The following is a 24,466-nucleotide window of genomic DNA, read 5'->3' on the forward strand; positions in this document are numbered from 1 at the left end:
TAACCCTTGATATTCATTGTGTGCTACCATTTTATGGCATTTACAAGGTAGCATTCGAATCCGCAAGACGCGCAATTCATTTCTCGTGCTTTAACCCTTGACATTCACTGTGCGCTACCATTTCTTGGCAGTTACATGGTGGCATTTGAATCGGTATGACGCGCGATTCATTTCTTGTGCTTTAACCCTTGATATTTATTGTGCGCTATCATTCCGTGGCAATTACATGGTGGCATTCGAATCGGTATGACGCGCGATTCATTTCTTGTGCTTTAACCCTTGATATTCATTGTGCGCTACCATTCCTTGGCAGTTACATGGTGGCATTCGAATCGGCAAGACGTGCGATTCATTTCTCGTGCTTTACCCCTTGATATTCCTTGTGGGCTACCATTCCTTGGCAGTTACATGGTGGCATTCGAATCAGCAAGACGCGCGATTCATTTCTCGTGCTTTAACCCTTGATATTCATTGTGCGCTACTATTTCTTGGCAGTTACATGGTGGCATTCAAATTGGCAAGACGCGCGATTCATTTCTTGTGTGTAATGTTATTTATTGTATGCTACCATTTTCTGACATTCATATGGTGACATTCGAATCGGCAAACCACGCTATTCCTTTTCTGTGTTTAAAATCAAGGTGTTTATTATGCGCTACCATTTTTAGGCATTTACTTGGTGGCTTTCGAGTTGGCAAGACGTGTGATTTATTTCTCGAGTCTAATTCATGTTATTCATGGTGCACAATCATTCTATGGTATTTACAACCTTTGTACCAATCTGAAATGTGCGCAATTCATGTTCCGGCAATTTTGAGAGAACAAAAAAAGCTAGAGTTCTAGATGTAATGTTGTGTGTACATAATAAGTTTCTCAAACACGATTCATATGATGGTTTAGAAATCGTTCAGATTATTTCCTAATCCTCATGTAAAAAATATTACTTGAATTTGAAAGTTGCATTTAACCTTTCTTGATTTCCTCACAGGTATCCAGTCCTCTTGAAGCCTAGTCATTTTAAGTCTATGCTTAGGTTGTCCATGTTTTCAGAATGACAATGTTTAGAGTCATAGCCTAGTATTGATTAATATGATATAATCTTGATATTGTGTGTTTTAACCTTTTGCTTCCTACATGTCTCCTTCCCAGCTGTTCCCTTCCTAATCCCCTTTTCCCCACTTGGACTCTCTTAGACTCTGTGACAATTCTAATCAGAGTATTGGAGCTGTCTTGTGGTGGAAGTGTTGGGAACGTGCACAGACCCCGAGAATCTGGTGACTCTGACATCAATCAAGCAGGAAACCAACATATTGTCACGATGGGGATTATAAATAATGGAACAGCTGGAGGATTTATGTATAAAATTTGCTGGAGTGTCAATCTCTTTTCTTAAATTTACTATTAGAAATTCATTATTCCTTACACCTTCTATCAAAAACTGTCCTCTTTTGTCTGCTCTACAATTAGATGGAAAGATTGCACGGGGATTTTTAATGCTTTCTCTTTAGAATCACTTGCAAATGACCCTAAAGCATGATTAGAAATATAATAGTATATGTTTACACACCCCCCTCAGCATAATAGTAGTGATAAAAGCAAACGTGTCCACTATCAGGTGGACGTGGAAAGGATCAAATGCAATATCTCAATTTACCACCAGAAATGACTCAATACTATTTTGTTTCCCATTAAAGCATATCTTTCCGCCTGGATTAATTTTGAGTCATGAGTGAAATCTTCTTGTGACCAACTGTAATTGGTACTAGGCAATTTAGCTATGCCTCTTTTTGCATGCCCCCTCTTGGAGGGGATTGCGGGGCAGCTTAACACAAAGTATCCCTCAAATAACCAATCATTTGTAAGTCAGGTTTCTTGGATGCAAACTACAGATTCAGGCCTTGTTAGGCATGTCAATGTTGCCTTTACAAAGATGTGACCATGAGTAAGGCCACAGCAATACCTGAACAAAAGAGACTTGCTGATTGTCCAATGAACCGCCTTTTTAATCACATCTGTCCTAAGAGGATGTAAGCTCAGGAACAAAAATCCAATTATCTGAAGCTCTGCTTAGGTTGAATCCACAAATCATGATAATGCTAAGGGAAGTCTGCAGTCACCATGGGACCATGACTTTAAATACATTAAAGGATGCTAATTTTTAAGTGACCAAGCTCAAGTCTGGACAAGACTCACTTAAACTCAGTTGGATCACTAAAAATTCAAGTTCCTCAGTTCTGAGTGGCTGCTCCAAGAGTAAAAGCTTACCATCAATTGTGAAAGATACCATACCACACCACCCAGCGTGGGAAGCACAACCAGATCTCCAAAACCACTCACCCCAGCTGAGATTGCGCACCAATGCGTACGCCTCGCGGAAGCGGTCAACCTGCCCAGTGTCAGTCCAAATAGGGGACGCCGTCCTGGTCAAAGACCGTCATTCAGGAGGGAAATTCCGGTTACCGTTCGAAGTCGACCTGTGGGTGGTGATAGCAGTCAAAGGAACCATGGTAACTGTGAAGAAAGGATCAGAGACTGTGACCCGAAACGTGTCTCATTTCAAACAGTTCTCGACAACCACCCAGTCGGAGTGGAACAGTGGAGGCAACACTGCACCAGAGGAGCCCAATGATCTCGACACCACTCAATCTTGCCCTGGCACGTCCGTTTTGGCGCAGCACCCAACGGCTTTGACCATGGCTGCCAACCCACGAGAAGCACCAAGTTCCCAGCAGCCCGAGCCAACGAGCACCAGCGAAGAAGCCGGACGGCCAGCTGGGAGACACAAGGGTGGGTGATATCACCTGAGACAAAATCCCAGCCCCTCTAGACGCTATGCTGATTTCGTATCAGACTGATGTTTCCTGGCCCACAAGTCCAGGCCTAGTGTGCGCTAGGCACGCAGATCTCAGCTTATAAGGATGTATTCTTTTCTTATCTTCACCATGTGACATGTCGGTGGTTTTTCGTGGCTTATTGTTTGTTTGTTTTGTTTCTCTCCGGTTGGGGAGAAATGTAGCGTTTGCCCTAGTAGTTGTGCCAGCCCACCCGGCACTGTTTGGCAGGGATGTTCCCCTAGGATACCCCTCATGCATGGGCCTAATACCAGTGCCGGTGCATGACGTATCCTAGGATATATAAGTGGAGCATGAAGGCATGTTTTCTGTAGACAGCGAAACGAAAAGTGAAGCGACGACCAATAAATATATATACTCCAAGCAGTCAGTGGCTCAGCGTTGTCATTGCCACCAGTTCCGCCGACCTGACACCTTGGGTGCTTCGGTGGCCCACCTCTGGTCCCGCAGTGGTGTTACTCCACCGCGTCTCATGGCCTGGGACTTGCAAGATGGCAGCGGGGGAGAATTGACAGCCCACTGTTGCGTCTCTTGGCTCTGGTGCCCGGATCGCCGAGAAGAGGCATGAAGACCCCTAAAGCACACACACAAAATTCAGAGGGGGTTGTAGCTCACCATGTTGCCTGCCGTTCTCAAATGTGGCGCAAGTGCTTAGGGTGATGCCGGATGGCCCCCGGGAGCACAGACAGCAAGAAAGGCACGTCTTACTTCATCCTCTGTTAGGCCACGCCCCCTGATGAAGGCAGTTTTTCAGCCAATATAACAGTTGAGACCATCAGTTTAATTTTTTTGTACACAATTGTCAGGTTCAGGTGACATTGTCCTTTTGTATGCTGTCGGTCGAGGAGGCTCACGAGTTGAACGTTCTGCCAGAGTTAGTGATTTAGACCCAAAATAATGAGAATGGCCAGAAGTCTGAACCTTCAGAGGTCGTGCAAAAGTCATGAAGAAAACTTTGCATTTTTCAATTCCAATTTTAGTTTATTTATTTGAAGAAGGCTCCTCTGCTCACTACATACAGACTGAATTCATACCGGCTTGCATTTTTATTAATATAGGTCTATAGTTTTGATCTTACATAGAATGATATACACCTAGATAGAGGGTCTAGGGGATGGTTGCTACGAACAGATATAGGTTGGCATACAGTCATTTTGCAATGGTTTCTCTCCATTACACAATTGGCAACAAAGTGCTTAGACAACTGGGTGGAGGCACTAAATTAAAGTTAAAGAGAACCGTCTAACAAGTTTTTTTTCGTCGGTAATCATCTATTGCTGCTGATCTGCTGGGTTCAAGAAAAAAAGTAATGTTAACAAATTCGGTAAAAAGAGAGTGGGACTCTTTTCTCTGTTGTATTATGGTTGCATCCACGACAATTATGTGATTCTACAGCTCTAGTAATTCTCACATGGTTATGGATTTAAAGAACTAGCACATAATTCATCATCCGGTGCTTAATTTGTAGTTTATGGAAAAAATCTGCTGTGTGGGCAGACCCTTTGCAATGGTCGACAGGCCACCTTTAAGTTACTGATTTCTGCACTTATTTGTTGAACTGGTACTAACGAGGTGAACGCTTTCCCAAAAAAATATTAGGGTATGCTAAAATGACACAACAGTAAAATAGTACTGCTAAAAAAATATGCCACATAATTTGCTGTTTCTTGCCACAGAATTTAGTCACCTCTGCCATTTCGTGTGGTTCTTTTTTACCTCATAATTCCAGCGCCCCTGTTAATGTTGTGAGCCACATTTTATGAGAAAGTGAATGGGGGTCCGTGCCGAGGATGACACGTTGAGTGGGTACCTGAGAGAGAGAGAGAGAGAGAAGCCCCCTGTCCCCTCGCCCTCTCCACATGTAAGCAGCTTTAAGTCTGTAACAGCTTTCAACATACTCTGAATGATCACCCAAGCAGGTTTAAAAGAGGTGCTGCTGTGGTCGAATGCTTTACAAAAGACAATGTTATGCCCCTTTTAGAGAGTGATAAACTACCGCGCCCGCGGTTGGAGGGTACCAGGAAGGGCGCCCTGGAACTGCTGGTTTAAGATGACAATAAGAGAATCTCCAGCTTGGGTTTTGTGGTCAATACTATCGCCTATTTCAAAGGTTGGCGCTTTGTGGCGGATGGGACCAGATCACCGGCAGGGTCTGCAGTATTTCAGAGTTACCATCTGTGTTTATGAGGAAAGAATGAAACGGAGCACCTTGAAATGTCCTTGATAAACAGTTTAAACTATTTCTAGCTGTCGCTCTTTTGGGTAGTAAGCCTATTTGATTCTAAGTTACTCTAACAAGAGGTTGCAGTGGCTTTCCTGGATCTAGGTAAAACCGCAAAACATTTTGGTTGGGAGGAGTACTTGGAACATCCCAGCCGGTGACCATCACAAAGGGCTGTGAGCGATTTCCCATGATTAAGACGTTTGCGTGCATTCCATGCACCGCCTTTACTCCTACAAATCTCGTTCTCAGATGGACTATGCTTGAGAGCAGCACATCATGGCCTCAATAACAAGTTTGGTGATACGACGACCACATTTGCACACTGAGTAAATACCAATTCTGTAGTGATCGGTACATATCGTGTTAAATAACACTGATTATGAGTTTTTACCATGTACCACGGAATCAGTATTTACTGTCGCCCTGATCCCAAGTGAGTCGGAACGAAGGTGCTAATCATAGCACCTAATAACCATTGGGTTTGCTATTTATCAAGTGTGAAATATAACACCTATCATGAGTTTTTAGAACATAACGTGGATTGTGATGCTTACCACTTCTAAGCCTGCATGGCACTGTAAATATCGTACACTTTCCCCTGTCAACTTCTAGCAAGTTCACATGCCAAAGTTTATCAAAGGGTGAGATATAGTTAACACATCCCCCAATTACCAAATGTAGTAAATACCATCCAATTGAGAATTCAGATCAGTCAGATAAATCTGACCAATATGTAATCAAGGCCTGCACGTGTTCAATACTGAATGTGTGCTATTTACTGCACATGGTAAATACCACATCTGATAAACAGCACCTGCACAAAATATCAGGAAGTGTCCATTTTCAAGCATAGTCATTTTTCTGGGGGCGGGAGAATCTTTAGAGAGCAGACACAGCCATAGCAACACAGGGATGAACATCAGAACACCACCAAACCATACCAACAACTTCTTCCTCTGTGGGAGCACACAGGCATTCATTTTGTATGGATAATGAACCTTGAAAACAAAACAAAAACTGTCTATTGTCATCCTCTGATATCACTCACTCATCACAAGCAAAAACCTGCCAAACTCTTCATCATGAACCCCTGCAGGCAAAAGGAATACAAACTTACTGATCCTAAGCTGTGGGTCCTGACCAAGGAGGTGGCAAGACAACATGACCGTCTAATGTGCCATCTCATGCTGAAGATGCTACCAAAAACAAACAAGAAAAGGCCTGTGGAAGGAGATAACATACAATATCAATGTCCACATGATGCTGAGAACATTAAAAGCAAGTTCCAAACCTTGAACTGGTAGGTACTTCAGTGAGACGCCAAGCATATGCACTACAGCATAGCAGCTGGTGGTAGTTCGCCACCAGAGGTCTGTGTCAAGTCACGAAAAAAATTATGACTATCTTCAACATGTCTAGAGTGGAAGATGCGAAAGAAGTTCTTGAGACAGTAAGAATCTAACGAAAGAGACATGACGGATCTAATGGAAGTACAAGTCGGTTAAAAAGTTGGCTTGGCTGAGAATCATCATTGTTAAGGGAGATCAGTGTAATTTGGTACACACTGACCATGTATGTACCGCAATAGGGGGTACCAACTAGCTAATGGCACTGTTGACATGTACTGAATCAACATATCCATGTAATGCTGAGAACATTAGAAACAGTTTCCACATGTTAAAATTCAATGTACTTAAGCAAGTTGCTAAGCACAAGTGCTAAAGCATGGCATCTGTTGGGATGTCTCCACCTCAAGCTATGGGAAGCAGAAAGTATGACCATCTTCAACATGCCTGCAATGGAAGACATGAAAGGTCCCTAGGTCAGAGGAATACTAGGTAAGAAACATGGGAATTGTAATAGAAGTACATGTGCTTGTTAAAAAGTTGACTTGACTGAGAATCATCAATGTGAGGAATGACTGAGGTAATTTACTACACATTCACATTGTATGCAGGAGTGCGATTTTTTGTTTTTCAGCTCAAACAGTGCATGTACTTTTTTGTTTTGCATTATTGTGTTCTTGCTTTTTTCGTTGTTTTACAGCATTTCTTTCAGCCTTACTTTCAGGAATTCTTAACCATTGCTTCTGGCTGGACATATTTTCCACTGGTATATAACGACCTCTCATACTTATAATGGAGTGTTATTTACCACATGTTATTTTAACATGCAGAACTATTGCGTGTTGACTGCAACCATGTGGATCTAGAACACCCTAAATATCACATTCGGCATTTAACTCGTGATCAGACCAAGTCTTGCACTATTTACCCTGGCTTGCAATAATTACCAAGGTGTCCAATTCATAATCAGGGTGCATACGTTAAGCCTGCATAAGTACCAATGGAGTTCGGCAGCAAGTCGAGCCTTTCCTTTCTGCTTAGAAAAGAGCAGCAATGTGTAGAATCACGTTCAGCTGAAGCAAGAGCTTGCTCGTAAATTCCAAAACTGGGTTCTTTCATCCAACTCGATTCTTTCAAGTGGAAAACACTGCAAGGCCCTTTCCTGCGCGGGCTGTTATCAGGAAATGCACATTAAGATAGGAAAAAAGTCCCTCAAAGCATCAGTTTCTCCAAAAAATAATTTTGTACTATGCTTTCTGCCAAAAAAGTGGTGCACAGTATGTAACTCCCCTGCGTGCCCTTGCGAACATAAACGTTGAAATGCACATTCAGAAGCATGCCCTCGGTGGGGCGCTTGCCCCGACCTGTGATTTAATTTACAAGTGAAACATGAGGCCGCGCTGAAAGGGTGCAGGAGGGGGGGAGGGGCTAGAGGTGCTTCGCTGAAGTCTTTCGGATATATATGGTTGATTTTTACCTGTATATATTCTCTTATCTGGCTATAGCTGAGAGCCAAAACACACCCAGGTTACAGCACTCCCGCCCACACACTGGCAAAAAGTTAGTCCGGTGGCCCTCAAAGTATAGGAAACGATATTTAGGTCTTAGATATAGACTTATTTAACCGTTTTAAAGCCTTGAGCAAAAAAAACACACACACTACATACATTGATATAGAAAATCTCTGTGCCAGCCCTCTTCTTCCGGTGTTCTGTTCGACGGTCACATTTTATTTCCGCAGTCTCCTTCAGCCGGTGTCTCTCTTGCATTATTAGTGAAGGCGTTTTATTTTTTTCTTTTGTATCACACGTTTTCATATCTTGTTTAGCCTTTCGTTTTTTAGTCATTACCGAGTGTTTAAACTAGATCTTCTGGTTATATCAATTTAAAATCAGTCCATTGTGGAAACAGGAATAATTTTCATGCAAGCGTGCTATACCTAAAAGGGGTTTCTATACCTGTACTAACACGTGCCTACCAGGAAGCATCCCAACTGCTATATTAAAACTGTGTCTTTATTGGTTTGTTTTATTTTTACTTTGCATTGCATGCATGGGACGTTTGAGAGGTCGCATGCTTTCCCTTTCCCTTTCTTATTGCTGTGACAAACGTTTGAAATAAATAAATACAGAGCAGACCATTACTAAAGCAGAAACTTGGCCTGTAGTTTACATTTGCGGAAGTTGCGTGTTAGGATAGGGCGAAAAACCAACGTATCTTCCGGGGGTGGGTTTACAGGTGCCACTGGCGACGCGATGCGCGCTCGGTTGTGAGCATTAAGGTGTTGCAATACCTTTCCCTGCCGTCATTGCGCTTCTAGTTATGCCCATTTCAAATAGGTGCAATTAGTGTGTGCAAAGAGTGCCAAAGGTTCGAGTTTTCTCATCTTGACTTTTTTTTTCATTAAATGCATTCACAATATATAAGTGCAGGGACATCTGAATACTGCCCTCATCCACTGGTTAGGTAAGCTGTAATTTATCTGCTGCCATTGCACACGACATGGCGCAGCACGGGCTCCAGGCCAGCCCTTTTTATCCATTCCCACCCTTCACTTTGAGTGACTGCCAAAACGCGTCCATTGGCCACAGCTACAGAAAGACACTGGCCATTCTGGCTCAGTGGGCCTATTTATCGTTCATATTAACTTCAAATACCAGCTATCTTCGACGCCTCCTCAGGGGGAATAAATAAGAGCTATATGAATTCAATTTCGGATTTACTATGCTTGCACTTCGGGTGCTCAGTTGAGGAAATTATTTTCTGTCTCCTATTGAATTTCGACCGTAAGCGCCTAATGCATATTGTACACTGTCGCTGCTTGCACGTCTGACTACCTAATGAGGTGGCGATTTCCTGTCTCCATTACAGATAATGAAATAAAATGTAGTAATGAAAGGCTTACTTAAAATTTTCAAGTAATTTTTATCGCAAGCATATGGCAACCACTTTCGGGTGGCTGCGTGATTTCCTATTTATTTTTGTGCCACATGCGTACAATGGAAAAAAAAGACTGACCATCACACTAGACCTACTGACTGCCAGTGTTTGTTCCAAAGGTAACTGGAAGAGAAGGGCACCTGTCCACACAGAAAAAACTGCATTTAAAGAAAGGGCAACTGTGCAACTAGTTTTACGGGGGAAGGGCCGTCAATTATATGCAGATATTCTAGTTTAAATTAGGTGTGTGCCACGAAGATGTTTCTCAAGATCCGTACTAGATCAGTTTACCTACTAGCAGGACGTGCACCTGTATTCATTTTAGTGAGCCAGCTGCACACAGAATGACAAACTAGCTTGTTTTATATAGCGCCTCATGCCGCAACCGTGCTGCTTTTAACTGTAACAAATAACCAGCATTACTACTGCCCGAAGTAATGGTAAGACTCCACGACCCACAACTGGCCATGCCCGGATTCTCCAGGTAATCTGAGGATCCCATTAAGCGTCAGTGGCGAGCGTTAACTGAACATCCTTGTTAACCCGACTGAAAATAACGCGAGATGGGTTATTTCTAGCCTGGTAAACTATATATAGGTAGTACTACAGTTGTGTGCATCGTGAAACTGCCCAGAGTGAACTGAACGAGCTTAAGTTTGTGAACATGTCTATGGTTAATGGTCTCTAAAGTTAAATGGTTCGCCATGGTTTCCTTTTACTGCAGCCAGAATACACGCCAAGCCCAACACAAGTGTAAGCCTATCAAGTATTACCACCGGTGCCCCGAGGCACTGTCGGTCCATGCTGGCGGCCTGATGCCAATGGAACGGAGAGGCATGCATGTGTATGCGCGCGCCACGGGTCGGCTTTTGCATGCCAGGTTATATACGTGTAACTGAAGCTTCTTGCATGGTCTTCACCAGTACAATGCATTAATAATAATGATAAAAACGGATTCCACGCGGCTGTGGACGACTTTCGCCTCTTACTTTACCACAGTATGACGCCGATCGCGTTTGCTACAGATGGTTAGTGCAACTGTGCACAGAATGGAACGCATGGAAGCAAATGGAGGGCAGACATTAAACATACGGCATTTTTTTTTTTTTAAAAGATGTTTATTTGGCGAGCCATATTTGTGAAACTGCTTGCGTTTCTTGCAAGGCAATAGAGGTAAAAAAAAATCATAAATACATATATATCTTCGTACTAAAGAGTCTATTTACAATATACATGTACATATACAGGTGTAACAAAATGTTCTGCTACCTTTAGACATTCATTCTTTTAGAGAAAGCGGGATTTCCTCTCAAAAATATCTGACTGTATGAAAAAATATCCATATTAAGCAACCGCTGGTGTGCAAATTGTGAAAACTGGACGCCTGCAACAGTCATAAAACGCAGACAGGGATAGAATAATAAGTATTTGGTGATGGAGAAATTACGAAAGACTTCTGATGCTACAATACTAAAATAAGAGAATAGAATTGTAAAACAAAGTCTGACATTCGTTGCAAGTGTTATTAAACCATAACGAGCGACTGTGAAGTCATTCGAAAAGGAAGTGAACCCTTGGGACACTAGTTTTCTACAATACATCCATCGCCTAGGGCTAGCTGCAGAAGCGCACTGGTGACACCTTGTGGTGAAAATATAATTGCGCCACTAAAATGAAAGAGCGGGGCAATGAAGCCGAAGCTACTTGGATTTTCGTCTTGTTTGTGGAGCTACCACCAATCAGGATCAGCCAATGGCACCACGCATCTCACAATTGATAAGAAATAGCTATCCAATTAGCCGAAATACGCCCCCCTGAATACTTCTAGCAAGATCTGTGTACTCTCAAAAAATAGCCACATAGCAAGTGAAACTTAATTTCCACATTTAATCCGCCTTGCCATTTCACTTGAAGAAGCCTCAAAGGGAAATTGCTTAGGCTGTAGGGTGAAATGGTACTCTTCGGGACAGGAATGTTTAAAACTACATTACAGAGCCACAAAGGCGCGCATATCGGGAACTGTTTAACGAAGGAAATTTCATTGGCAACATTTTGTTTGCTATCGCAGAATATAAACACATTTTGATAATTAGGCCAATTAGAAATTAACAAGAGTCCAAGAAAGACATATCCGTATCGTGCTTCTGGCAGATAAGCAGTTGTCCATGCCCCCATGAGATAGTCAAGCAAGCACCAGCACCAGAGGTCTGCTTACTCACAAATATAAAGCAAGTTCTAACCATCACTACCCCCTGCAGCCAAAACAATATGTTCGGTACAAAATCATCACAGGGCATAGTCTCGGATGCCTGCAGAGGCTGTAAAGCAGCTGAGGGTTCTGTTGGATCACCTTCAAGTTACTTGTACTGATGAGCAACTGCATGTTCAAGTCACCATGGGGGGAAAAGGGTGATGCACAATATGGCAGCGAGGAGCGGATAAGAATGAATAGGTTTAAAGTTATCAGATTTCCTGTTGAATAGGCCCATCACAGTTCCACGCACAGGGTCGAGGTCAGCCTTCAGGGACATCTGAGCGAATCCCACTTCAGTGGTCAACGTACACCGGTTTAGGCCCGACCCCACAAAGCCCAGTTTATCGCCATCAGAAAGGGCACACTGCTGTCCAAGTTCTGTGCGCCCTCAGCCAGCGAAGCGAGTAAAGTTTTCTACGCCAAGGGTTCACACTGTCGTCTCCCCCTTCTCTGTACCCCTCACCCTGTGATAAAAGCTCTGCCAGGACTGCAGGGTCTTGCCCGACCAGACCCAGACGCCAGAGGTGATGCCCACAATCATGGTCATGAGATACTTTATCATGAAGACAGTGAAGTCCGGTCCTGCGGGCGGGGCGGGCCCCGGGGGCGGACAGGGCACGGCCAGGCTCTTGCAGGTCTGCAGCCTCCAGCCCCGCTCCCAGGCCGCCCGGGAGGCCTGCTCGTAGAAGAGGCAGGCCAGCAGCAGGGCTGCGGGCACGGTGTGGAGCACGCTGAACACCCCGATGCGCACCATCAGCCGCTCCAGCTTGTCGGTCTGGGATCCACCGCTCTTCATGACGGTGCGGATGCGGAAGAGCGACACGAAGCCGGCCAGCAGGAAGGCGGTGCCCGCCGCCAGGTAGGCTGCCAGGGGCCCCAGCACCAGGGCCCGCAGCGCCGGCGCGCTGCTAAGGCCCACGTAGCAAACCCCGCTGAGGGGGTCCCCGTCCACCCGGCCCAGCGCCAGCACCACGATGGTCTGCGCGGCCGGCAGCGCCCAGGCCCCCAGGTGGAACCACTGCGCCTGGGCCTCGATGGCCTCCCGGCCCCACTTGAGCCCGGCCGAGAGGAACCAGGCGAGCGAGAGCACCACCCACCAGGCGGACGAGGCCATGCCGAAGAAGTAGAGCAGCATGAAGAGCGCCGTGCAGCCCTCCCGCTTGGTGCCCTGCGCCACGGTGCGCCAGCCCCCGGGCCCCGCCGGCTCCAGGCAGGCTGCGCGCTGCCCCAGGGCCCAGCCCGCGCCGTAGGCGGCCGCCACCATCAGGTAGCAGCCGGAGAGGAAGATGATGGGCCGCTCGGGGTAGCGGAAGCGCCGCGTGTCCACCAGGTAGGTCAGCACGGTGAAGAGGGTGGAGAGCCCGCAGAGCAGCGCCCAGCCGCCCACCCAGGCCCGGGCGAAGCGCGCCTCGTCCTCCGAGAAGTGCATGAGGCCGAGCGGCCGCCCCGGCTCGCACGGGGCGCCGCAGTCGCGCTCGCCCAGGAAGCGGTAGCCCAGGTAGGGCGGCACGCGGAGGTGCAGCGGGCAGCCGGAGGGCGGCGGCTCCGAGGCGGCGGCCGGGGGCGCGGCGGCGGCGGCGGCAAGGGTGGGCGGGAGCCCGGTGGGCGCCTCCGAGCTGTTCTGGCCCACGCAGATCTCGCCCGCGCCGTGCACCGGGAAGCGCTCGCAGCGCAGCCGCTCGGGCCACTGGAAGCCGAACTTGTTCATGAGCGCCTCGCAGCCGTGGCGGGCCCGCTCGCAGAGGGAGCGGCACGGCGGGATGGCCTGCTCCAGCACGGTGCAGACCGGCGCGTACATGGAGCAGAGGAAGAAGCGCAGCTCCGGCGAGCACTGCACCTTGACCAGCGGGTAGAACTGGTGCACCTCCAGCCCCGCGTCCTCCTGGCTCACGTGGCCCAGCAGGTTGGGGAAGATGGTCTGGTTGTAGGCGATGTCGGCGCACAGCGGGATGGAGATGGGCTGGCAGAAGCCGTGGTCCGGGATGGAGAGGCCCTTCTCGCCGTGGTAAGGCTGGGCGGCGCGGGCCGGGAGCCCCAGGAGCAGAAGCAGCAACAGGGCAGGGGAAGGCGCCATCCCCGCGGAGAACTTCCCGGCCTCCGGGAAACTTCGGCAAGTTTACGGCAGTCCTTGCAGGACCAGGCCGACGCTGGAAAAGTACTCAGGTGGAGATCAGTCCAGCAAATTCTGCTCCCTCCACAACGCCTGACACTTTCTGGCAAATAATGGGGGTCTGTTCGTGGCCGCCTGGTTTCGGAAGTATGTCCAGTTTCACGGGCTCTAGACAAATCGTGCTTTTCTCCTTAACTTTCAAGTTCCAGCTGAAAACTTCCAGAGGAACCAAGCGTCATTGTTTTTTAAGGAAAAGCATCACTTTTCTCGTGGAACCTGCGCTCTTCGTTAAAACAAGTTTTTAAAAATATGGCACATCCAATCCAGGAGGCAGTGCGGAGGACTCTCCTATCGAAGAGTGGAGCTAGAGCGTCCGGTCGTAAGTCCAGGAAGGAAGGTTTTCCAGTCAGCGCTCTGCTCCCCTCGTAGAGAAAGATAAGTCCAGCATGGGCCGCTGTCGCTTTCAGCCCCAAAGCTGCCTTCCACTCAACTTTCCGTCGGTGAATTGTCTTTTCATGGTCTGCCCGGCGTCTCCTTTTCTTGTTTGCTTGTACTTTAGATGAGGACCCGGCTGACAGACGGGAGCAGCTGCAATGCTTTTCGCCGCAGCTGCCGCAAATACTTGAAGAACGCTGCTGCACCGCTTCCTAGTCTGCGAGACTTCGAATCAGCCGCGCGCCCACCGTGTCTACAGCGTTATAAAGGGAATAGCCGCCCCTCCCCCTCCGTCCCTTAATTCCCATTCAATAAACCGTGGGACGGAGGCGCGCCAGGCGAGGGCGTGAGCGGTCCTTTTACGGGGCCAATCGCAATTTTTGTTGTCTTTACTGCCGCGTTCCGATTGGCTGCAAGGGTCACGTCGCGTGGAGTGTTTTGAGTTGAGGTAAAAACACAACGAAAGCCGGTGGCCGGGCTCCCTCTTCCAGCCCGAATGGCGGCAGAGCGCCAAGTGGGAGCAGGCGGGAGTTCGCGGCTGGGAGTTTGTTTTTCCCCAGATTTATGGCTGTGTGAAAGTTGTAAACCGTGAACGTCTGGCACAATGAAGTCAAAGGGATACTACATCAAGTGCGGGGTCCGAGAACTTGGAATAAAGAGAGATGTTCTCTGTGGGTTTTTTATGTGAAATCAACAGGTCGAGGGTCCTCAGCTTCACACAGACAGGTTAGCCACGCCACAGAACTCAACCAAGGAGCGGCGGTGTCAAAGCTAAAAAAAAAACTCGATAAAAATTGACATAGAAATAAATCACCAGACAAGCTCGCTAAGCGCTGAATAGACATGAAACAGTTATTTTAAAACAAACGTTATATATTGCCGTTCGTTTTGATAAAAGGGCCACTCGTCACGTCTAGGAAAAATAGCTGTTTCTAGAAAACGCCATGCCACTGAAACTCGTATTCTTGTTAGGTGTTTTAACTTGGTTCACTACCCAATTGAAGTTACTTAGAAAAACGCTCCTTTTAATTGCTATGTGATGCGTAACGCTTGTTCCTTACTGGAGGACGGTAGCTACCACCTCTAAAAAGTTAGTTAATACATAGTTCCGTGTTCCCATATTGTACAAGTCTTGCTAAATTTGTGTAATCAAATGCACATTATTTTACACTTTTGCAGCTGATAGCAATCTGTGACATTAATATGCCTCAAAGTCCAAATTGTAATTTTCAAAATATTGGCAGATGCAATGCAGGATTTCTGTTATCATTAGACTGATGATATAGGAATCAGTGCAATGAGTGTTGAGGCAGAAAACAAAGCTCTGACAGAGGTACCGGAGAGCTGAGAAACGTTGTCTATGACTCAAGAATGACTCAGTTTTTACTCCCACAGCATTAGCACACTAGGATTCAAGAACCAATTTTGATGCAAAACCGAAGCCCTTGTATGCTCAGTGTTGCAACTTTACGTACATATGTGAGTTGGTTTTAGCACTTCACGGGGTGGGGGTGGTGGGTGTGGGGGGGTGGACTTGTGGCACTAGGACAGATTATTTTCATTCTTTTTCTGAAGTACTCAGGCTGTGGCCACTCTTCTTTTTGCACTGACAAGGTGAGTGAGTGATGCAGGAGCATAAGCAATGACCATCTCCATGGACGCCCCCTTGTACCATATTCATCATCCCCATTGTTCACTAGATGCCACTTACAGCTGCTTCTCGAAGACGTAGGAATGGACATTGTCCTTGCCAGCACTGGGTAGATGTCAGCAATCACCTCTCCCCTAACGTGGGAGTGTGGCAATGCACACCTCTGACATGCTAATCAGGCCATGTGTTGAAGAACGGATCTCCAGCCAGGTAAGTATAGATGCTATATGTATTTGGTTTTACACATGTAAACAAGAAAGGAGTGATGCCAGTGAGAGCGGTGACAAGCAAGTCTCCAACCGCCCCAGGGTCCCTCAACCACTGGCTCTAATCCTCCTCGAACATTCCTTTCTCACATTCTATATAACGTTCTAAATTCCACACATCTTTCCTTTTTTTACAATATAAAATTCAAGAGGAACTTATAAATAATTAATATGAGCAAGAAGATTTGTCCATTCCAACAAATATCCATCAAAATGTGTGGGTAACGTCCTCACTCTTGTGCTCTGCCTCACGGATTCATTGATGCCTGGTATAAAATGGAGACCTAGGCACACATGAAACATTAGAGTCTATAGAAATCACTATAACGATTTAAACAGAGTACACATAAATCAATAATTATAAATCTTCATTTTGAGTGACGAATCCATCTTTAATATGACACAAAAACAGCCAACACGTGTTTCGTCATGGGAGTAGATACTCCCCGTGACTTTCTCAAGGCTGAAAGAAAATATCAAACAAGAGATATTTACTTATCTCAATCAAACTTAACAAATACATAATACAAAGCTACCATGACTATTATAAATTAACATATCCCAAATACTAATAAGCAAAATTAACTTGTTAAGCTCACATAGTCAATATCAAAATCAATGACTAATCATTAATTATGTTGTGAATTTTAAAATTATTAACATCATGTTCATTGTGTATATCCTGAACCAGTGTGAAAGGTGAGATAGGGAAACCAATCACAAACCCAGAGCAAGCCAGAATACTACTACCCGAAACTCAATGAAAAGTGCAGCAAAAAATAATAATGCGTGTAAGGACCCGTGAATTAAGAAGAACCAGACTCACATAGTGGACCATGACCCAAATCAGTGAACATCACACGATCTATCTATTGGGTGACAAAATCCACACAATATTCATATTCTAATCCTAAAGTAAACTGCATCATACCTTAATCGGGTACAGTACAAACACTAACAGTAAATCCACGATGCTTGAACATGAAGTGACATCCAATCTATAAATGAACAGTGAACAAGCGTATATAAAAAAACAAAAACAAAAGACGGAGAACTAATATATAACCATGTGCTCCACATACTTCAAACAAGGGGCACCTACCCGTTCCTGGCCATCTAAAATTGGCCACATGTAGGAACGAAAAAGTATCCTCGACACCTAGAATACCAAATATGTAAACGTAAATTCCAACATTAAGACAATATAATCATAAGAACACATGCTATTAACTAAGGCTCTACCGTATGTGGCCAAAATCCTCTGGCACTCACCTATTTCCAAAGTGCGTGAACGCACACATAGCGAAGCCAAAGCTACCGATACAAAAGTTCGAAAATCAAACAAACAATTCACTCGGCTACCTTTTAATCGTATCCGGCGCGCATAACCAATGAACGCGCGATCGCATCCGGCGCGCGTAATAAGTAAACGCGCGACCACATCATCTGAGTCCTGTGTTACGGACGGCAGAAAGCGGGCGCCATCTTTGTAGAAATAAAGGACCAGTTAATAGATATATAACAGGCATTATATCACAATAGCCTATAATTATAAGATATCACGGCCACTCATTTACCACACGAAGTTGTAGAAAAAGGCAGTCCAGCATAAAGATTATAGAATAGACTGCGAACAACATAAAGAAGCAGAAGGAAAAAACAAAAAGGGTGACTATCATCACTGTGTTGCACATGAACTATAAACCTGCCATAGGCAACCATATTTCATAATCCTACATAACTGACCATGGTGTATACCTATACAGACACTATAATCTATATCTAGAAATATTAATAACAAACGTTTGTGCCTCAGCCCCCACCTCACCAGTTAACAATGGTAGTAACAGACTAATTAGACAAAAATACATAAAACACTGATCACCATCTATACAACAAAAGTAACTATACCGAACATTTACAGAAGAAGAAGGCAACAAAAGTCTCATTTAATATCTGATCTTACAGTGTTATATAAAAATTGATGAATACATGGTCAACACATAACCATTATGAAATGCCAATGACCCTGACAATTAATCTAGAATACAAAGGAGACCCTCACATATATACGAATATGATAATATAGAGTACAGAATCATTAACGTGTATTAACATAATTAATCAATCCAAAAAATATTCCATCTCGTAATTTGAGTTAAGCCCCATTTCTACTGCTCTGAGTTTGAGAATCCATTGACATTCCCTCTTCCTCAATTGAAGCTCTCTGTTACCACCGCGTGGTTTAGCATGAACCATCTCAAAGCCAAAAAACTCAAAGGTCCAAGTGTCCGTCTGGCTGGGGCAATGGCCCATGTGTACAACAATGGGATAACGCTCATCCCGATGTATCAGGGCTCTATAATGTTCACTAATTCTTACTTTAAGGGATCTTATAGTGCTACCAATGTAATATAAACCGCATTTGCATATTATCATGTATATAATGAAACAACTATCACATGTAATGTGGGAGGTAATGGAAAATCTATCTCCCAACAAACTGTCAAAAGTAGAAACGCCAGATCTACTCCATTTGCACATCCCGCACCGGCCACATTTAAAGAACCCCTTACTACGAGTGGTAAGCCAATTATCCTGATGAGATATCAGTGGGTAACTGGGACATACAATATTTTTCATTAAGGATTGCATAATTCTTAGAGGTAGCCTCCTCCATATTCATATCTTTAATTTCAGTCTCTAAGAATAAGATATCTTGCTGTAATTTATTGACTTTTCTTTCTGAGTTTTCGATTAAGATATTCATCAGTTTCATGGAACTAGAAATCAATTCCTGTTCCCAATTGTCAAGAAGGTCTGGGTCCAAATCATCAAAAGTGGGAAATATGTGAGACCTCAAACCCCTAGGTATCCTATTGAGCTTAACATAGTGTTTCAATGTGGCCCCATCCCACCACCGTTTAATTTCCTGATTTTTTGACCTCTCAAGTTTAATGAATCTATCTCGTAATCCAACATTTGATACTTTACTAATGTTTAAAGAATGTGCAGTGTGTATGGATCCAGAATCACCAAATAAATCTGCCGCCAGTTTGGCACGGTCCATAGTGTATATCTCAAAAGACAGACTTAATACTAAATAAAGGTGTGAGGAGCTGCTATCCCCTATTTACATTAAGAAATATGCCAGCAGGGATGCCTGCACTATTTCCGCCACTATTCACACTACCAACACCACCGTTATCATCCTCATTTCTCTTTTGTAGACTGTCCGCACTACCAACAACATGATCACCCAACATATATCCAGTATTTCCACCTACATCATCACCAGCCACACTACTTGTGGTCCATCCATTCCCTTATTGCTGGCACTTGCTCACACAATGTAAATTCCAGACCTTACCATCTTCCAGTTTTACAGCACTGTCCATGAACTTTACAATTCTCAAAGGTTCCGACCAAACCGCAGCACTTTTCTCAACAAATCTTGGACTTCTTACTCACACTTCTCCAGGTGGAAACTTCTCCAGTTTCCACCATAAGAAATGTATTGTTAGCAGTCCGACACAATTTGGTATGTTCTTGGAATCTCTCCATCTGCATCCTCATTTCCTGATGTTGTTCCGTACCACTGAATTCTCCATACATTTTTTTCAGCCACCATGGCATCATTTTAGTAGACGGTTTCCTCCCTCTCAACAATTCAAACTTCATTTTGCCTGTTACCCCATGAGGCGTGACTCTATATGATAATATTTCTTGAAGTATTTATTCCAGACTAAGTCTAATTTAATAGCCAATTGTATATATTTTTTTACTACTCTATTAAATCGTTCTACTTGACCATTACTCTCTGTGCAGTGTAATGTTGTTTTTACATGTTTAATACCTGCATTCTTTAAAAGAAAACTTTGTATTTTGTTAGATACAAGTTGCACCCCATTATCTGAAACCAGTACTCCAGGGATACCTTCCAATGCAAAAAAATCTTCTAAAAATACTATCACTGTATCAGTGGTGATAATATTTACCATCCTTACTTCTGGCCATTTTGAATAATAGTCAATTAGAACTATGGCATGATTGTCCATAGACAACAAAGTAGAGAAAGGCCACATAAAATCAATTGACAGTTTTTGCCACGGACCATCAGGTAATTCCACCATTGTCAAAGGTACATCCAAAGGTTTAACTACTTTATCACTCATGCTACACGTTTTACAATGTATCACCATGCCATCCAGTCCAGGCCACCAAAAATGTTCTTTAATTTTTCTTTTGGTACTTAACATTCCTCCATGAGATTCCTCTCCTTCCCTGTTCTCCTCAATCATCCAATCAGTATTCAAATCCTCCTCCTAATTCACCCTTTCAAAAACATTTTCTCCCTCTCTTTCTCTTCCTCCTGAGTCTCTGACCTGCTCTGACTTGCCTGTTTATTATCCTGCTTATTAATTTTCTGCTCCCCTCCTGTCCAGCCCTTACTTTCAATACATTTCCCACAGACTCTTGGTTTCTATTCCATCTCTTCTTTACACCATCCTTCAACAGTACCATAAACATATCTCTCATAGATACTCTATTAGTATCCGTGTGGCTTTCAGACCGGGGGTTTTTCTTTTATATTTAATCCATTCGCCCAACTCACCTAGCTCACGGACTGCCTAAAGTACATCTTTTAAGGAATTACCTGTCTAGTTGATTAACAGGATCATTATCACATGTTTGTAGGCTGGGGGAGCCATACAAATTATTTTGTTTCACACTGACTGTCAGTGGTCTATCAAAGAAATGGTGAGCAATACCCAGAAAAATGGATGTTTTCAGAATGTATTATCAGAGGAATGTACATTTCTGCCTCAAAACAACCATTTGGAGTGTATCCAGCTCTTTTTGCGTGTTTTCGACACAGACAAATTACAACCAGAGTTTGATTTAATAACAGAAGGGAGTGTGCTCTAGAATGCTCTCCTAGCTTGTTTAAGGTATAAAAGACTGAGAGACTTGGTGCTAAGACAGGAACTCATCGGTGGAGCGGACGCGCTGCCCAGGATCCCATTGGGGTCACGGGGAGGTCTCCTGCCTTGACTGACCAAATGGTTCCTCCAGTCTGGCTGGCAAGGGTGATGGTAGTTACCCCCATGGTGATGCATTTTCAATCTTGATTATTTAGCTAATGCATACATGACCTGTTGATATATTGCATATTTATTTTTAAATCTTGACCACTTAATATATTTGTTCATCTTGTATATATAGATGTTCTGCTGCATTTGAGTTATATGCATATTCTCATATATTTGTGTGACTTTTATTTAGTATATGTGGAAAGTGCCTTAATGAATTCATTAATTAGTTTAAGAGTGTTACATTCTTTTGCCATAGTGTCCTCTTGGTCTAAATGAGAGCAAAACAACAGGCAACCCATTATCTTTAAGTGCAGACAAGACCGAATGCAATGCCACATTATGAGTTTCCTTGTTTTTCCCAAAGATTAAAATGTCATCTTGAAATAATTTTGCACCTTGTATGCCAGACAATATTCTGCACATTTCTCTCTTGACACCGCCAATGCACTTGCCAGACCGAAGGGCATCCTGCGGTATTGATACATGCCTTCTGGAGTTGTAAAAGCTGTCCAATGCTTAGACTCCTCCTCTAACTCAATTTGATGGAATGCACTTGTGAGATCTATTTTCGAAAATATTGCTTTGTCACCTAAGGGTGACGTTAACACTTGCAGGTTAGGTAACGGAAACATGTTGATCTAAATTGCTTCATTTAAACACCTCCTCAATTCACCATTAGATTTAAGAGATATCACAACAGGTGTTACCCAATCAAAACTCTCCACTGGTTCTATAATTTGTTTTTCACATAACTACTGCAATATTTCCTTCAATTTGCTTCTTCCTCTGCAAAAAAGGAGTCACTCTATCCCATTCTGAAGCAGACAGAAACTGGTACTCGGATTGAACGCGTTCTTGAAAAGATTGAGTAGCTCCGATGATTCTGATAGACTCAATAAGAGGTGGATAGGAGTTCTGGGCTATGTCAGGATATCTGCGGGATAAGGCATCTGCCACTGAATTCTGGGAACCAGGTATGTACGTGATCACAAAATCGTACTGGCTAAAGAAGAAAGCCCATCGAGCCTGACGACTATTGCAACACTGAAAACTCCGAAGACATTGGAGATTACGATGATCAGTCCTGGCTTCAAAAGGCTCTCTGGAACCCATCAATAAAATGCCTCCATTCTTTACAAGCTACTTTGAGCGTGAGTAGTTCTCGTTCCAGTACAGAATAATTGCGTTCAGCCTCTGATAGGATATGAGACAGATAAAAGATAGGATGTTCCAGTCCATCGTTGTCTTGTTTTTGTAGCAGAACTGCCCCAATAGCTCTGTCTGAGGCATCAGTCACAACGATAAATTTCTTGGTATTGTCAGGATGATGCAACACGGGTGCTTTGGTAAAGGCTGTCTTCAATTCTTGAAACGCACGTTCAGCATCCTTGGTCCAAACGATACCCTTCTTCAGGTTCTCTTTCTTAATTGTTTCTATTATGAAACTTTGTAGGTGGGCAAAGTTCTGAATAAACTGACGATAAAAGTTAGATAAACCAAGGAAACATTGCGTTTCCTTAATGGACGTTGGAGAAGGCCAATCTAATATGGCACTGACCTTGTCAGGATCCATGGATATTCCGTGTTGATTAATACAGAACCCCAAATTCTTTACTTCAGATTTATGGAACTCACACTTCTCGGGTTTACAAAACAATTGGTTTTTCTCGAGTCTTTCCAGGACTTGCAGGACATGATTTATATGTTGCTCAGGATCACGGGAATATATCAAGATATCATCCAAATAAATGACTACATATTGGTTGAGTACACCAGAGAACACCGAATCCATAAATCATTGAAAAACAGAAGGGGCGTTGGTCAGTCCAAAAGGCATAACACGGTACTCATAGTGCCCAAAAGGGGTACGGAAAGCTGTCTTCCATTCATCTCCTTCCTTGATCCGAAGGAGATGATAGGCACCCCGTAAGTCTAATTTGGTAAACATCTTGGCTCCTTGAATGGCATCCAATATATCTCTGATTAAAGGCAGCGGATATCGATCCTTAATCGTTATTCTGTTGAGTTCGCGAAAGTCAACACAAGGACGCAGATCCTTGGTCTTCTTTGGGACGAAGAAGAGGAGAGCCCCAGCCGGGGACGTGGAAGGAGCAATCAAACCATTGTGCAAGTTATTGTCTAAATATTCCTTTAGCACCTTCTTTTCTTGGTCTGTCAGAGAATACATTCGACCAAAGGGGACGACTTCATCAGGTATTAAAGGAATAGCACAGTCATAACTGCAATGAGGCGGCAAAATAGGATTACTAGGTTTCTGAAAAATCCTGATATATTCCTGATAACAATCTGGAACTCCCTGGATCATATTGATAGAGTTAGTGTTATCCTTAGTTGACTGACAGGACCTTTTGGGAGTCCAATAAGAAGTAGTGGAATAACAATTCTGTTGACAAAATGGAGACGTTAGGGATATACTTCTTTTTTCCCAATTGATATAGGTATTGTGTCGGGCTAACCAGGGTATTCCCAAAATCATGATGTGATTTGGTGAGTCTATGAGATCAAGGGCAACATGTTCTTGATGCCCCCCAAATGTCAAACAAAGAGTAGGAGTTGAGGCCACCACAGGTCCTGAGGTTAACGGAGAGCCATCCACTGTGTGAACCTGCTCAGGAGTCTTTTTAAGAATGCAGCAAATTCCTCTACTCGTAGCCCAGGTCTCATCCAGATAGAGTTCACTGGCTCCACAATCAAGGAGAGCCAGAAGGTGTTATTCTTGATCTTGTGAACTTCGTAACTTGACCGAGAGGATAAACAGGGTGGACATGCTTTCTTTGGAGGAACATATTGATGGTACTTCAGCTCCTCTAGTCTCCTTCCTCCTTACAGGGGACGGGAGCTGGCGTTTCCCGCAGGTCTTGAGGGACGTACCGGACAACTACGGATCAGGTGGCCAGCCTTACCACAGTACAGACAAAGTCCCTTTCCTCGTCGTTCTTCCCATTCTGACTCCGTCAATGGCCTACGAACCAGATCTATCTGCATGGGTTCTTCAGGGGGAGTTGGAGGGGCTTCGGATGGAATATCTTCAGTTCGCCGACTGCTAGCACGAAAGGTACCAGACTGGTATGGAGCTTGCGTTCTACGTCTCTCCATCGTGCGCTCTCTAAGTCTATATTCGATGTTCATAGATTGATCCATTAATTCCTTCAAAGAACAAGCTGGAGAAGAATGTACAAGCTCATCTTTAATTTCTTCACGCAGGCCACGGCAGAAAAGGGTTATAAGGGTGCGTTCCACCCAGGAGGTTTCAGCTGCCAGCTGTTTGAAG

General features: G+C 44.2%; 1 protein-coding gene and 1 long non-coding RNA gene across 3 annotated transcripts in view; both read right to left on the minus strand.

Annotated features, from left to right (window-relative positions):
- Window positions 1–24,466, minus strand: part of LOC138285732 (uncharacterized) — a 128,597-nt gene that overhangs the window by 71,650 nt on the left and 32,481 nt on the right. The gene's annotated exons all lie outside the window — the stretch shown is intronic.
- On the minus strand, window positions 10,468–14,421 carry FZD7 (frizzled class receptor 7). Its single transcript, XM_069226048.1, has one exon. It carries the CDS (start codon window positions 13,688–13,690, stop codon window positions 12,044–12,046), a length of 1,647 nt encoding a protein of 548 aa, XP_069082149.1. The 5' UTR covers window positions 13,691–14,421; the 3' UTR covers window positions 10,468–12,043.

This window comes from Pleurodeles waltl, chromosome 3_1, assembly GCF_031143425.1.
Source record: "Pleurodeles waltl isolate 20211129_DDA chromosome 3_1, aPleWal1.hap1.20221129, whole genome shotgun sequence".
NCBI classification, from domain to species: Eukaryota; Metazoa; Chordata; class Amphibia; order Caudata; family Salamandridae; genus Pleurodeles; species Pleurodeles waltl.